We start from the raw sequence: 13,935 nt of genomic DNA, 5'->3' as shown, positions 1-13,935 counted from the left end.
TATTTTTGAAAAATTATATATATGTGGTACATTAATTGGCCTCTTTAAATTAATAGCATCTGGGAGAAAATGATGGAAATGTGGAGAGAATAAAAATAAGAACAGAGCAACAAACATGAGAAAATCTGGAGATGCTGGAAATCCAAGCAACACACACAAAATGCTGAAGGAACTCAACAAGTCAGGCAGCATCAGTGGAAAAGAGTGAACAGTCGACATTTTTGGCCAACTAGGAATAGAGCAAAATTAGTGTAAATGGGCGCTTGATAGTTGGCAGGAACTCAGTTGTCCAAAGAGCCTATGTGCTATATCGCTCTTGAATGTGTGTGTCAGTGTTTGTAGACATAACCAAATGTAACCATATAAATGTATCCTTTTTGCATCCATGCATTACAATAGAACAATTTAAAATACTGCAAACTAAAGAGGAAGAGTATTCTCATTGTGGAGCAGACTGAAATTCCTGGTTGTGAATTATAAAAATTACAGGAATATAACTCTGGCAAATTGTACAGACTACAATTCAAATGTGAAGGAAAAATAATGTTAAAAGCAACTGACAAGAAGTTTACTTCTAAGTAAAAAGTCTCAGAAAGTTTGACAGGGGAAATTAATTTTGTTTGTGAAGAGTGCTCAACGGTCCAGTACAACTGAATTCAATCCTCTGAATCAATTTCTTTGGAAGGCAAGGCGTGAACTGCACATAATATGAGTTTGTCTCAACACGTATTAATACTTGATTTTTTTTGCAGAGGCATCTTTTAGTGAAACTCTTAGAAATATTTATTAAGTTATAGGGAATTTCTTTTATTCTCAAAACTATACCTTTAATACAAGATTTCTAGAAAGTCAAAGGAGATAGTTGCTGTTATATTCTGTTTGTTATTGAATGGTGCTATTTTAATTTTAAACCAATTGTTTATGTTATTCAGATTGATATGAACATATGTAAACTGCCAACCCCACCATCACCTTCACTTGCTCTGTGTAGAGCAAGTTCATGCATGAGAATGATTTCACCACCAGAACTGACATATATGACAGCAGAAGATGTCATCAAGGAGAAAATTCAAGATCCATTAAAAATTATTTCCATTATTCGAAAAAATAAGCATCTGGGATTTTTATACATGAACTATAATGCTCCTAAAAACTCAATTAAATATGATTTTTATAATTTGAGGTACAGTCTTTAATTTTTGGCATGGTTAATGTTTTACTTAAAATGACTAAATCTGTCAAATGCTAATTTTTGATATCACCTTTCCAATTGCATGGAGTTGTAAAAAATCTCATTTCCTAGTACTTTAACTTAATAGCATTCTCTTCTCAAGTAAGAGGTTTTGAATGTACAGAAGTGCTCAAAAAAGACATGAGTATTTGATGTGAGTTGATTCTTCAATGCAACTGGAATGAGTGATATATTGTTGAAATGTTGAACTTTAAATAAGACAGTTGACTGGATACACCCATTTTATGCATTAATGATCCCACAGAGGGTGCATTCTGGTTCAGCTTCAGCAGAAGAAATTAGGAGGGAGAACCACTCATGATCCTTTTTTATGTTCTTTTGCTTAGCATCTTTCTAGCAACAAGCCTTTGCTTAAAAATTCTAGTCAGAAAGATGATAATCAAGTATCAGCCTAGATGGTTGAACACTGGCATGCTCAACACTTATGTCTCATTCTTAGTAACCCCTAAAATGAGTGGCTTATTAGACCATTTTGGAAATCTGGTCAGAATCACCCACTAAGTGGGACAGGTTTCTTTCCCTAATGATTGTTACTGAATCAGATGAGATTTACAACAATTTCATAGTGTCACAGTCACCATTACTAATAGTAGCTTTTATGAATTTATTTAATAAACTATTTCTTAGCTGTCTTGGTGAGATTTGCCTATGCTTCAGGATTTTTTGTCCTGTAACAGAAACCATCTGGCACTAAAAACCTTTGAACCCACAGTATTTAAAATAATTTTGAAACATTTCTGGAGACAATAGGAAGATAATCTTATTTTTACTTTTCCATAAATGACTCATTACATTTCTGTGTATCTCATAATCTAACATTCAATTATGTGCCCTGCATGATTTTTTTTTGGTCTGAATAGCAAAGCTTTGAGTGGAAACAGTTGAAAACTTGCCGGGACGGAGCAGAGTTCATGATTTGCACTCTGGAACAGATATATTATAATAATTTCCACCTTAATTTGAGGATTATAGCAGGCTCATAGGAACAATAGGAGTACAAAACTGTTGCTTAATCCATAATAATCTTCACTGTTACAAGCAATAACACCAGGCATCTCTGCACTGATTATAAATTGAGTCTTAATTAAAGAGGCAGGAAATTAATATTTCTAACTTGGGAGTGTCGAACCCCCAAATTCCACAGGAACTGTATTAGTGAATTTAATGCAAGGATATGATGTGTCTTGGACATTGCCTGAATATAGGCAATGAATATTTTTAAATGACAGAGTGAATACTTGCAGTATTTTAAAAGACATTTCAGCCACTTTATCATGACACCATCTCAATTATCAATATGATACAATGTATGGCATGACACCTTTGTCTGCACAGTAGAGAATATTATCTCAGTTAAAATAAGAAATACCCGAGAAAATCTATTAGTAATCAAATAAATGTGCTCGTGAAACCAAATGGTGAAATTAAAATAAACAACTATTTCAGTTAGGTTTTGCTGAGGATGCTTTATTCATTGAGCAGTCATTTGATCCTTTATTGGCTAATATAGACATTAAATTTATGCTGCATTACCATAAGGATGGTCCAATAATAAAATGGCTGAAATGTCTGTAGAAGTGCTGCAACTACTCGGTAGGTTATGTAACAGTCAATAGATTCTGTCATGGTTCTGGAGGACTGGAAAATTGCAAATATCACTGCACCCTACAAGAAGGGAGAGTGGCAGTAGAAAGAAGATTATAGGCCAGTTAGTCTGACCTCAGTGGTTGAGAAAATGTTCAGTCGATTGTTAAGGATGCGGTTTCAGGGTACTTGGCGGCACATGATAAAATATGCCAAAGTCAGCATGGTTACCTTAAAGGAAAATCTTGCCTGATAAGTCTGATGGAATTCTTTGAAGAAATAACAAGCAGTTTAGACAAAGGAAAATTGGTGGATATTGTGTACTTGGATTTTCAGACGGCCTTTGACAAGGTGTCACACATGAAGCTGCTTAACAAGCTACGAGCTCATGATACTAGCATGGATAGAGCATTGGCTGATTGGCAGGAAGCAGGGAGTCTTTTCTGGTAGACTGCTGGTGACTTGTGTTGGGACCATTTCTTTTTATGTTATATGTCAATGATTTGGATGACAGAATTAATGGCTTTGTGGCCAAGTTTGTGATGATACGAAGATAGGGGAAGAGGGAGGTAGTGTTGAGGAAGTAGAGAGGCTGCAGAAGGACCTATACAGATTAGGAGAATGTGCAAAGAAGTAGCAGATAGAATATAGTGTCAGGTAGTGTATGGTCATGAACTTTGGTAGAAGAAATAAAAGAATAGACTATGGTCTAAATGGAGATAAAATTTAGAAATCGTTGGTGCAAAAGGGCTTGGAAGCCTTTATGCAGGATTCCTTAATTTGCAGATTAAGTCAGTGGTGAAGAAGGCAAATGTTAGCACTCATTTCAAGAGGACTAGAATATAAAAGCAAGGATGTAATATTGAAGCTTTATAAGGCATTGGTGATACTTCACGGAGTATTATGAGCAGTTTTGGGCCCCTTATCTAAGAAAGGATGTACTGACATAAAAAGAGTTCAAAGGAGGTTCACAAAAGTGATTCGAGGATTGAAAGGCTTATCAAATAAGGAAGGTTTGATGGGTCTGGACCTATACTCACTGGAATTCAGAATAATGAGGTGGGATCTTATTGAAACCTATTGAATGTTGAAAGGCCTCAATAACTGGATGTGAAGAGGCTTCCTATCGTGGTGAAGTCTAGGACTAGAGGGCACAGGCTCAGAATAGGGTGATATACCATTAGAACAGAAATGAGGAGGAATTTCTATAGCCAGAGAGTAGTGAATCTGTGCAATTTGTTGCCACAGGTGACTGAGGAGGCCAAGTCATTGAGTATATTTAAGGGAGAAGTTGATAGATTCTTGATTAGTCGGAGCATGAAGGGGTACTGGGAGAAGGCAGGAGACTGGGCCTGAGAGGGAAATGGATCAGCCAAGATGAAATAGCGGAGAAGATCGATGGGCAAAATTGCCTGATTCTGCTCCTATATCTTATGGTCACCCGTGGAGGCACAGAAAGTTGGTAGTTAGGCCAAGGGTCATTTGATGAAGATTTTTGCATCTGTTATACAAATTTGGTGAAAAAAAATAGTTTAAGCTGTTTAATTTGCGTGGTTGCATTTCTTTACTGATCAAGAACTTTACCTCTGAACTCTCTATATTAGTGACTCCTTCATCTACATTGACCAAAGTCCTTGAACTTATCGCATGACTTTGAATTCTATGGCTATTTCTCTTATCTCTCAAAATGACTTGATCTTCAACAACTTTCAGCAAAGTTACAAATTATATTCTTTGTGACAGCAGTGGTAATGCATTGACCTTTATAGTGCTTCTCATTACACTTTTAACCTCTGTGTTTGAATACACTTTGTAAAACACTCCAGTCATACCTAATTATCTGAATGAAGCCAGAATACATTAGGTAAAACATTATTTTTCCACATGCATTATACATGGGTCATCTCCTGGATGTGGGCCTAAGTATACAGCTACCTGTCACCACCAAAGCCAATGTACCTTTAAACACTAACAGTATCTTTGTTTTCAGGCTTGTTACCTATTATCCAGTCTTCAGTAAGTCTTAAGTTTCTTTAGTTCATTGGAAGACAAGTTCTCATCTTGACTCTTAGAAAATAACTCTGCTCCTATAGCACAGTATACTCAGTATGCAGCACACTATATCCAGCCTTTATATGCTATACACCTCCGAATACTTTTCATAATAAAGTTCATCAACTTCAATCTTCTATTTATAATGTTTTGACCCTGCTGGTTCCTGTCATACCATTGCACATTGAGATACGTGAGGCAAAGGCACGTATGTGGAGTCAGGTCAAAGGTCAGTTAGGATTTTTTTGAGGAAATAAATGGCTTAGCTTCACTCAACACACATCAAAGTTGCTGGTGAACGCAGCAGGCCAGGCAGCATCTCTAGGAAGAGGTGCAGTCGACGTTTCAGGCTGAGACCCTTCGTCAGGACTAACTGAAGGAAGAGTGAGTAAGGGATTTGAAAGTTGGAGGGGGAGGGGGAGATCCAAAATGATAGGAAAAGACAGGAGGGGGAGGGATGGAGCCAAGAGCTGGACAGGTGATAGGCAAAAGGGGATACGAGAGGATCATGGGACAGGAGGTCCGGGAAGAAAGACAAGGGGGGCAGACTGGGAGACCGCTTTGCTGAACATCTACGCTCTGTCCGCCAGAGAAAGCAGGATCTCCCAGTGGCTACACATTTTAATTCCACATCCCATTCCCATTCTGACATGTCTATCCACGGCCTCCTCTACTGTAAAGATGAAGCCACACTCAGGTTGGAGGAACAACACCTTATATTCCGTCTGGGTAGCCTCCAACCTGATGGCATGAACATCGACTTCTCTAACTTCCGCTAGGCCCCACCTCCCCCTCGTACCCCATCTGTTACTTATTTTTATGCACACATTCTTTCTCTCACTCTCCTTTTTCTCCCTCTGTCCCTCTGAATATACCTCTTGCCCATCCTCTGGGTCCCCCCCCCCCGTCTTTCTTCCCGGACCTCCTGTCCCATGATCCTCTCGTAGCCCCTTTTGCCAATCACCTGTCCAGCTCTTGGCTCCATCCCTCCCCCTCCTGTCTTCTCCTATCATTTTGGATCTCCCCCTCCCCCTCCAACTTTCAAATCCCTTACTCACTCTTCCTTCAGTTAGTCCTGACGAAGGGTCTCGGCCTGAAACGTCGACTGCACCTCTTCCTAGAGATGCTGCCTGGCCTGCTGCGTTCACCAGCAACTTTGATGTGTGTTGCTTGAATTTCCAGCATCTGTAGAATTCCTGTTGTTTTGGCTTAGCTTCACTAATATGATACAAAATCATCTTCTGCCCACCAGTTTCTACTGTGCTCTCCATTGTGCTTTTTTTTGACCTCACCAAACCGGTCATGCTCTTTGCACCCTATGCCTAAATCTGTTGCTAATTATCCTTCCCACCTTTTCTATCTACTTTTGTCTATTTAAAACTATTTTCTGTTTCAGAGTTAGATTTTCAGTGTTAGATTTCTCTGACTTGCCAATTTATAGATTTAATAATTGTTCTGAATTTTTTGAGATGTAGTTGTCTTTTAAGTTTCATTTTGACACCTAATGCTGAGTTGTTGAAGTCCTTTTTAGTTTCTAATAAACTACTGCAAAAGAAGAAGGTAAATATACACTTGAAATGGGTGCAAAGCTGACAGATCATGCCTTCTCTATGCTCCTTTGAGTCAGATCTAAATTTGCCTATAGTCTTTAATAAAATGCTATTGGCTATCAAGTTGTAGCAGTCTGTCTCTCCAGCTTTCTAGTTAGGCATGGTGGGAAATTGAATGACTTTTACATCTTGCGCGCTAACTTTGAAGACAGTGGGTGTAACTGTTGAGCAGATTGGCATTGGGTTGTGGGGTGAGTTTATAGATCTACTTTCAGTTGCAGAAAACTAAAATTGACAATTTCCTGGCCTCCTTTTGCATAGTGTCTTGTTAACTATTGATGAGGCCACTGAAGACTTAGTAAAAATAGATCTACTGCATCTTCTCGAATTCATCCCATATAAAGCTTTTTATATAAATCCTGGAAATAATTAGAATTTTGATTTTGATATTTGAGGAATCTCGTATGTCCTGAGCCATTATGGCACTTTGAATCTAAATCTGGCTTGGCAAAATGTAAGGCAACATTCAGACATTATATGGACAAAGCAAACATCGCTCAGTATTCTGTCCATGTAGAAATCATATATATGTCTGTTATCTGAATGAGAAGAATTTCTGTGCTGTTGAAGATGAAAATGGCTTGAAGATGGGGGAAGTAATTTCTTTTTTCGGACAAATGCTTGTCATTTTCAAAGGAAAAAATGATTAATTTATATACTTTTTTTTTGAAAAAGGGATTAATGTAAAGACTTTTGCTTAATTTTCAGGAGAACTGTTTAACTGGCAGTATAGTTAGAGGCCCAACAAATAATTCAGACAGAATAATGCTTAAAATACAGAACATAGAATAGTTCTGAAATAAAATATTTAAATAAAGTGCATAGATGAATAAGTAACATCTTGCAGCAAACTGTAGAATAATTAATGTTTTGGTATTTTAGTGAAGAGTCCCATTTTTTGACATTTTTTGACTTTTTTTTAGTGCTGATAGAACCATTGTGCATGCAAATTATCTGAGGTTTCCAGAACTGGACTGATCGATGTATAATAAAAGGGGAGATATGATATCAACAAAAGTAAAACAAATTGTCAGTGTCACCATGTTGAACCAAATATTTATTATTTTAGTGTTGTTGCCTATGAGGATGTCAACATAAATGACTATTATACCATTAGCCAGGATGGTATTCTGCACATGAAAAGTGAGGGCATTGACTTTATAGATCTGGACCGTTGGGAACAAGAATATTTGTATCATAAAAAGCTTACAAAGATACCAGTCTTTGCACTTTTTCGCAAATGGAAGGCCTTCACTGTGTGGCAAAAAAATGTACGTTCAAAGAAAATCAACAGCTGTCGCAGAACATTGCAAGAAAACCTGTTCATTGTGAACCCAGTGAGTATTTTTTTTAATGCAAGTTAATTTACCAATAATATGCTTTCCTAAGCTTTTGTATCTTATTAAATGTAGATTGTAATGCTTTCTATTTCACATTTTATGTAATTATTTCACAGATAAGTACTTCAGAAGACATTTTTCTACAGAAGCCTTTTATTTGGCACCTTAGCTAATGCCATTTAGATATCCAAAATGATAATATCCCTAACTCTCCTTTAGCTATCCTGCTAGTTACCTCCTCAGAGATCTCTAATTTGTTAATTCTTTTTAAAACACAGCTCAGTTGTTAATAGTATAAGTATTTTGAATATCTGAGAGGAGGGAAATTGGATTTTAACAGACTATCATCATTAGTGATCTCCAATCCTCCACTGGCTTTGTAGCAGCTGAGCTCATGGTAATAAACAAATTGTCCACATGCACCCAAATTTGTAATAATTCAACTCTGTGCCAATCAATTGTAACAGGCATTGGTTATAGAACATAGGACAGTATAACACAGGAGCAGGCCCTTTATCCCACAATGTTGTGCTGAATTAGTTAAATTAGTAATCAAATGTCCAACTAAACTAAACCCCTCTGCCTATACCATGAATATATCATTCCATTTCCTGCACATTCATGTGCGTTTTGAAAGTTGCTGTTGTATCTGCTTCCATCACCATCCCAGGCACCTACCACTTTCTGTATAAAAAGCTTGCCCTGTACATTTCATTGAAACTTACCTGGTCTCACCTTAAGTGCATGCCCTTGGGTATTAGATATTTCATCCCTGGGAAAAAGGTGCTGGCTGTCTACTGTACCTATGCCTCTCACAATCTAATAAACCTATATATACTCTTCCTTCAGCCTCTGTCGCTCCAGAGAAAACAACCAAAATTGGTCCAACCTCTCCTTATTTATAGCACATGCCCCCTAATCCAGCCAGCATCCTGGTAAACCTTTTCTGATCTCTCTCCAAAGTCTTGTCATCCTTTCTATAATCGGGCAACAATAAACAGATTTAGCCTAACTAGAGTTTTATAAAGTTGCAACATAACTTCCTAACTCTTTAATTCGGTTACTTGACTAATAAAAGTAAGTACACCATATTCCTTCTTTACTACCCTATCAACCTGTGTAGCTACTTTCAATGAGCTATGGATTTGGTGAGCTTTCCATCTGCAGCACATTGTGAGAGTCCTGATGAAGGGTCTCGGCCCAAAGCATTGATCATTTACTCCCTTCCATAGATGCTGCCTGACTTGCTGAGTTCCTTCAGCATTTTGTGTGTGGTGCTCAATATTTCCAACATTTGCAGAATTTGTGTTTATCCTCTGCATATTAGCACTGTTAAGGGTCCTGCGATTAGCAGCGTACTGTCTCTCTATATTTGATCTCTCAAAGTGCAACACTTCACAAATGCCCAGGTTAAGCTCTATCTGCCATCTCTCTGTCCATAGCTGCAATTGAACTATACACTTTGCCAGTTTCTATGTTATCTATAATTTCACCAATTATTGTATCCTCTGGAAAATTACTAATCTACTCATACTCATCTACATTTTCATCCATGTCATTTATATTTATCACAAAAAGCAGAGTTCCCATTACAGATCTGTATAGAACATCACTAGCTACAGATGTCCAATCAATGTCTATCCTCTGTCTTCTATGGCCGAGCCAATTCTGATTCCAAACAGTTACTTTATCATGGATTCCATGCATTTTAATCTTCTGAATGAGCCTCCATGAGGGATTTTGTCAAATGCCTTACCAAAATCCAACATCCATAGCTCTACCCTCATCAAACACCTTGTCACCCCCTTGAAGAACTCAGTCAAGTTAATACAACATGACTTGCACAACTTTCTGGCTGCCCCTAATTTAGGCTATGATTTTCCAAATGTTTATAAAAAAAACTTCAGAACCTTCTCTAGTAACTTCCTGACTACTAACATCAGACTCACCAGTTTAAACATACCAAAATTATCTCTATTTCCCTTTTGGAATAATGAAATGTTAGTTACTTGTCAGTCCTCTGAAACCTTGCCTGTGGCTACAGAGGACATTAATCAAGGCCCCAGCAATCTCATATTTTGCACTCTTAATTATCTGGGTATATCTCATCACGCACGGGCACTTATTCACCTCTTTGTTCTGCAACACTACCTTATTTATTATCCTGAAATGCTCTAGCAAATTAACAAGCTCCACTCTCATCTGATCCCCACATTCTTGGCAAAGTAACTCATTTTAGACTTCACCCACCCTTTGCCTTGAAGCACCAGCCTGCCAGTTATTGTCTTGCTTTTGATTTAATGTATTCAATGCCTTGGGATTCTCTTTAATCCTACTTGCCAAGGACTTTTCATGGCTTCTCCATGATTGTGGTAGTTACACTGTCAATGAAATACAGTGGTGCTGACAGTAGAATTGCTTCTTCACATCTCCATTGCCTTGGGTTCAGCCATGTCCTCTGGTGCTGTCTGTGTAGAGTTTGCACTGGATGCTCCATTTACCTCACACTACAGGCCACTGTAAATTGCTGTTAGTGCAGAATTAATGGGAATGTGAAGAGAATAAGTTACAGGGAAAATTGGCCAAGGGATGGGATTGCATCATGGCCATTGAATAATCTCCTCTGTCTGAAGAGAATATGGAACACGTGGAAAGGTGCTCAGTCTTATTGTGTAGCAATCCAGACTGGGCGGTGTCCCATCAATAAGGTGCACTCCTTTGCTAGTTTCGTAAACCACATATGTAGGAAATACCACCAATGACTCAAGTTCGGATTTTTTGACTCAATCACTAACTGCATCCATCTCGCATGTATGAGAAATTTAGAGTTCTGTTGGTAACATATTTTAAAGTTTGCTCATTCCATAGTTACAGTTGAAAGGAATCAAAGGAGAATCAGGAAGAATAGAAAGAATAAGAAGGCTTTGCAGAAACCAAGGCTTGCCACTCCCTCTGCTGAGTGGGAGTAAAAATTGATATTTTATTTTCAGTATCTCAGTAAGTGTGACGATACCTGAAAGAAATGCTGTCGGAAGCAAATCTATAGAGAGCTGCAAAATTGGTTATAATGATCAGAAGTACAGTTAAAGAGGATTTGATAGTCTGGAAGTCAGATGTTTCTGCAATGATTGATGCAGTTTGCAAATGTTTTCCTGGTATTAGGGATAAATATCACTCAGGATTTTCTCTAATGCTGGGACACATTATTTGGACAGTTAAGGAGTTGAAGTATTAGAAGTATAGGATAAAGGAAAAAGATGAAAGTGCATACCTCAAGATGATGATGTTTGGAATACCTGCAATGATTCACCCTGCCAAAGGAGACACTCTTATTCTGAGTTCTGTCTCTGAAAGAAATAACAGACAAGCAGAGGACACAAACGAACCTGAAAAAGTTCCTACTGATTTAGTTCCTACTGATTCCTACTGAAGCAATTCCTACTGATTTAGGGGAAACTGTAGCACATGACTACTCAAAATGGAGAGAGGTAATTCAATTTGACATTGAGAAGCTCAATTCCAATTGTCAGGAGCACTTAGAAACCTATTGTAAATAGCTAAAGGAGTACTTCACATAATGCACATACACTCACCTGTCCTACTTGTGGTAGATTCAGAAGTTTCAAAGGTACATTTTATGTCAGGGACATGTATACAATATACATCCTGAAATGCTTTTTCTTCGCAACTGTCCATAAAAAACAGAGGAGTGTCCCCAAAGAATAAATGACATTTAAATGTTAGAACCCCAAAGTCCCCCCCAGCTCCCCTCATTCCTGCGTGTAAGCGGCAGCAAGCAATGATTCCCCCTCCCCCACCAGCAAAAAAAAGCATCAGCACCCGTCACCAAGCTCTCTAGCATGAGCAAAGCAACAGCAAAGACATAGACTTGCAGTACTCCAAAGACTGCTTGTTCACCCAGTATTCGTCATACCACATTCTCTCTCTCTCCCTAGTAAGGGAGGAAGAGATGTCTCCGTTTCTCTGCGAGAGGGGAGGCATAACACACAACTGGCTGGTTTACGATGTTAAAAGTCCATTGCATCACTTTTTCCAAGCTCTGTGCCCAAATATCTCAGGTCTCCGGGCACACAGCCTTAGATCTTCCATCTCCCACAACACACTGATCTCCTGCCCGGACACCGACCTTCGATCTGCCCACCTCTCGCACCACAAGATTTTGGCCCTTCGAAGGCCAGCTGAGCTCTTAGGCTGCACCCTTGGCATGCCGAATAACAGCCAGTCGTGAAACCCCAAGAGCGGGCACCATTCCTATGAAGAACCATAGTTGACATGTAACTCCAGGTCAGGGTCTTCAAAAGAACCCTGAAAGGGAAAAATAGAGATATTAAAGATGGAAATAGAACTTTTTCCAAAGATGCCAACAAAGGAGTTGCTGTTAGGTGCCATTGATTCTCCTAAGCTCATTCTTCAGAGTTCCATTGGCCTCATCACTTACCTCATTCACTGAGGGGAGAAGAAGTAGAAGTAGAAGAAGTCTGACCTCAGTGGTTGGGAAGATGTTGGAGTCAATTGTTAAGGATCTAGTTTCAATGTACTTGGAGGCACATGATAAAATAAGCTAAAGTCAGCATGGTTTTCTTCAAGAAAAATCTTGCCTGATAAATCTGTCGGAATTCTTAGAAGAAATAACAAGCAGGATAGACAAAAGAGAATTGGTGGATGTTGTGTACTTGGATTTTCAGATAGCGTGAATAGAACATTGGCTGATTGGCAGAAGACAAAGAGTGGGAATAAAGGAAGTCTTTTCTGGTGGCTGCTGGAGAACAGTGATGTTCCACAGGTGTCTGTATTGGGACGGCCTTTTTATGTTATGTAACAGTGACTGGGATGACATAATTGATGGCTTTGTGGCCAAGTTTGCAGACAATATAAAGATAAGCGGAGAAGCAGGTACTTTTGAGGAAATAGGAAGGCTACAGAAGGATTTAGACAGATTAGGAAAATGGGCAAAGAAGTGGCAGATGGAATACAATGTCAGAAAGTGTATGGTCATGCACTTTGGTAGAAGAAATAAAAGTGTAGACTATTTCATAAATGGAGAGAAAATTCAAAAATCTAAGGTTCAAAGGAACTTGGGAATCCTTGTGCAGGATTTCCTAAAGGTTAGTTTGCAAGTTGAGTTTGAGGTGAGGAAGGCAAGTGTGATGTTAGCATTCATTTCAAGAGGACTAGAATATAAAAGCAGGCGTGTAATGTTAAGGATTTATAAAGCACTGCAGGGCTTCACTTGGAGTGTTATGAGCAGGTTTGGGCCCCTTATCTAAGAGAGGATGTGCTGACATTGGAGATGGTTCAAAGGAGGTTCACGAAAATGATTCCAGGATTGAAAGACTTGTCATATGAGGAGTATTTGATGACTCCAGGCTTCTATTTACTGGAAATCAGAAGAATGAGGAGTGACTTCATTGAAACCTATTGAATGTTGAAAGGCCTTAATAGAGTGGCTATGGAGAGGATATTTTCTATGGTGGGAGAGTCGAAGACCAATGGACACAGCCTCAGAATAGAGGGAAGTCCTTTTAGAACAGAGATGAGGATGAATTCCTGTAGCCAGAACGTGGTGAATCTGTACAATTCATTGCCATGGACAGCTCTGGAGACCAAGTCATTGGGTATATATGAGGCAGAGGTTGATAGATTTCTTGATTAGTCAAGGCAGGAAGGGATACAGGGAGAAGGTAGGAGATTGGGAAAATTGGATCAGCCATGATGAAATGGCAGAGCAGACTCAATGGGCCGAATGGCCTAATTCTGCTCCTATTTCTTATGGTCTTATTCCCAGTACCTCTAGTGTCTGTATAGATCTTTGGCCATGATTTTGTAAACAGCAGCTTTGCCCCTTTGGTTATCAGCATAATTTGTTACACTACACATGTTAACAGAAATGTATCTTTGATCTTGTAAATACATACCTTGAGCTGGTAAGCAAATACTTTGGATCTGTCTTCTTAATAACAGATGCAAATAACCTCCCAAAAAATGAAATTCTAGACCAGTAAGCCTAACATCAGTAGAAAAGAAAGCCATCTCTTCTGTTACAACAATTGGAATACATTAACAAGACTGGACAAAC

General features: G+C 38.7%; 1 protein-coding gene across 2 annotated transcripts in view; it reads left to right on the top strand.

Moving 5' to 3' along the window:
* Positions 1 to 13,935, top strand: part of dnah6 (dynein, axonemal, heavy chain 6) — a 408,231-nt gene that overhangs the window by 17,746 nt on the left and 376,550 nt on the right. For both annotated transcript variants that reach the window (XM_072258211.1, XM_072258210.1), the window contains exons 4-5: positions 933 to 1,183; positions 7,568 to 7,835. In XM_072258211.1, coding sequence (XP_072114312.1) covers positions 933 to 1,183; positions 7,568 to 7,835 — 519 coding nt within the window. The remainder of the gene's footprint in view (positions 1 to 932; positions 1,184 to 7,567; positions 7,836 to 13,935) is intronic.

The sequence above is a fragment of the Mobula birostris genome, chromosome 5, assembly GCF_030028105.1.
Source record: "Mobula birostris isolate sMobBir1 chromosome 5, sMobBir1.hap1, whole genome shotgun sequence".
Taxonomy (NCBI): Eukaryota; Metazoa; Chordata; class Chondrichthyes; order Myliobatiformes; family Myliobatidae; genus Mobula; species Mobula birostris.
This window is presented reverse-complemented; position numbering and strand designations above follow the sequence as displayed.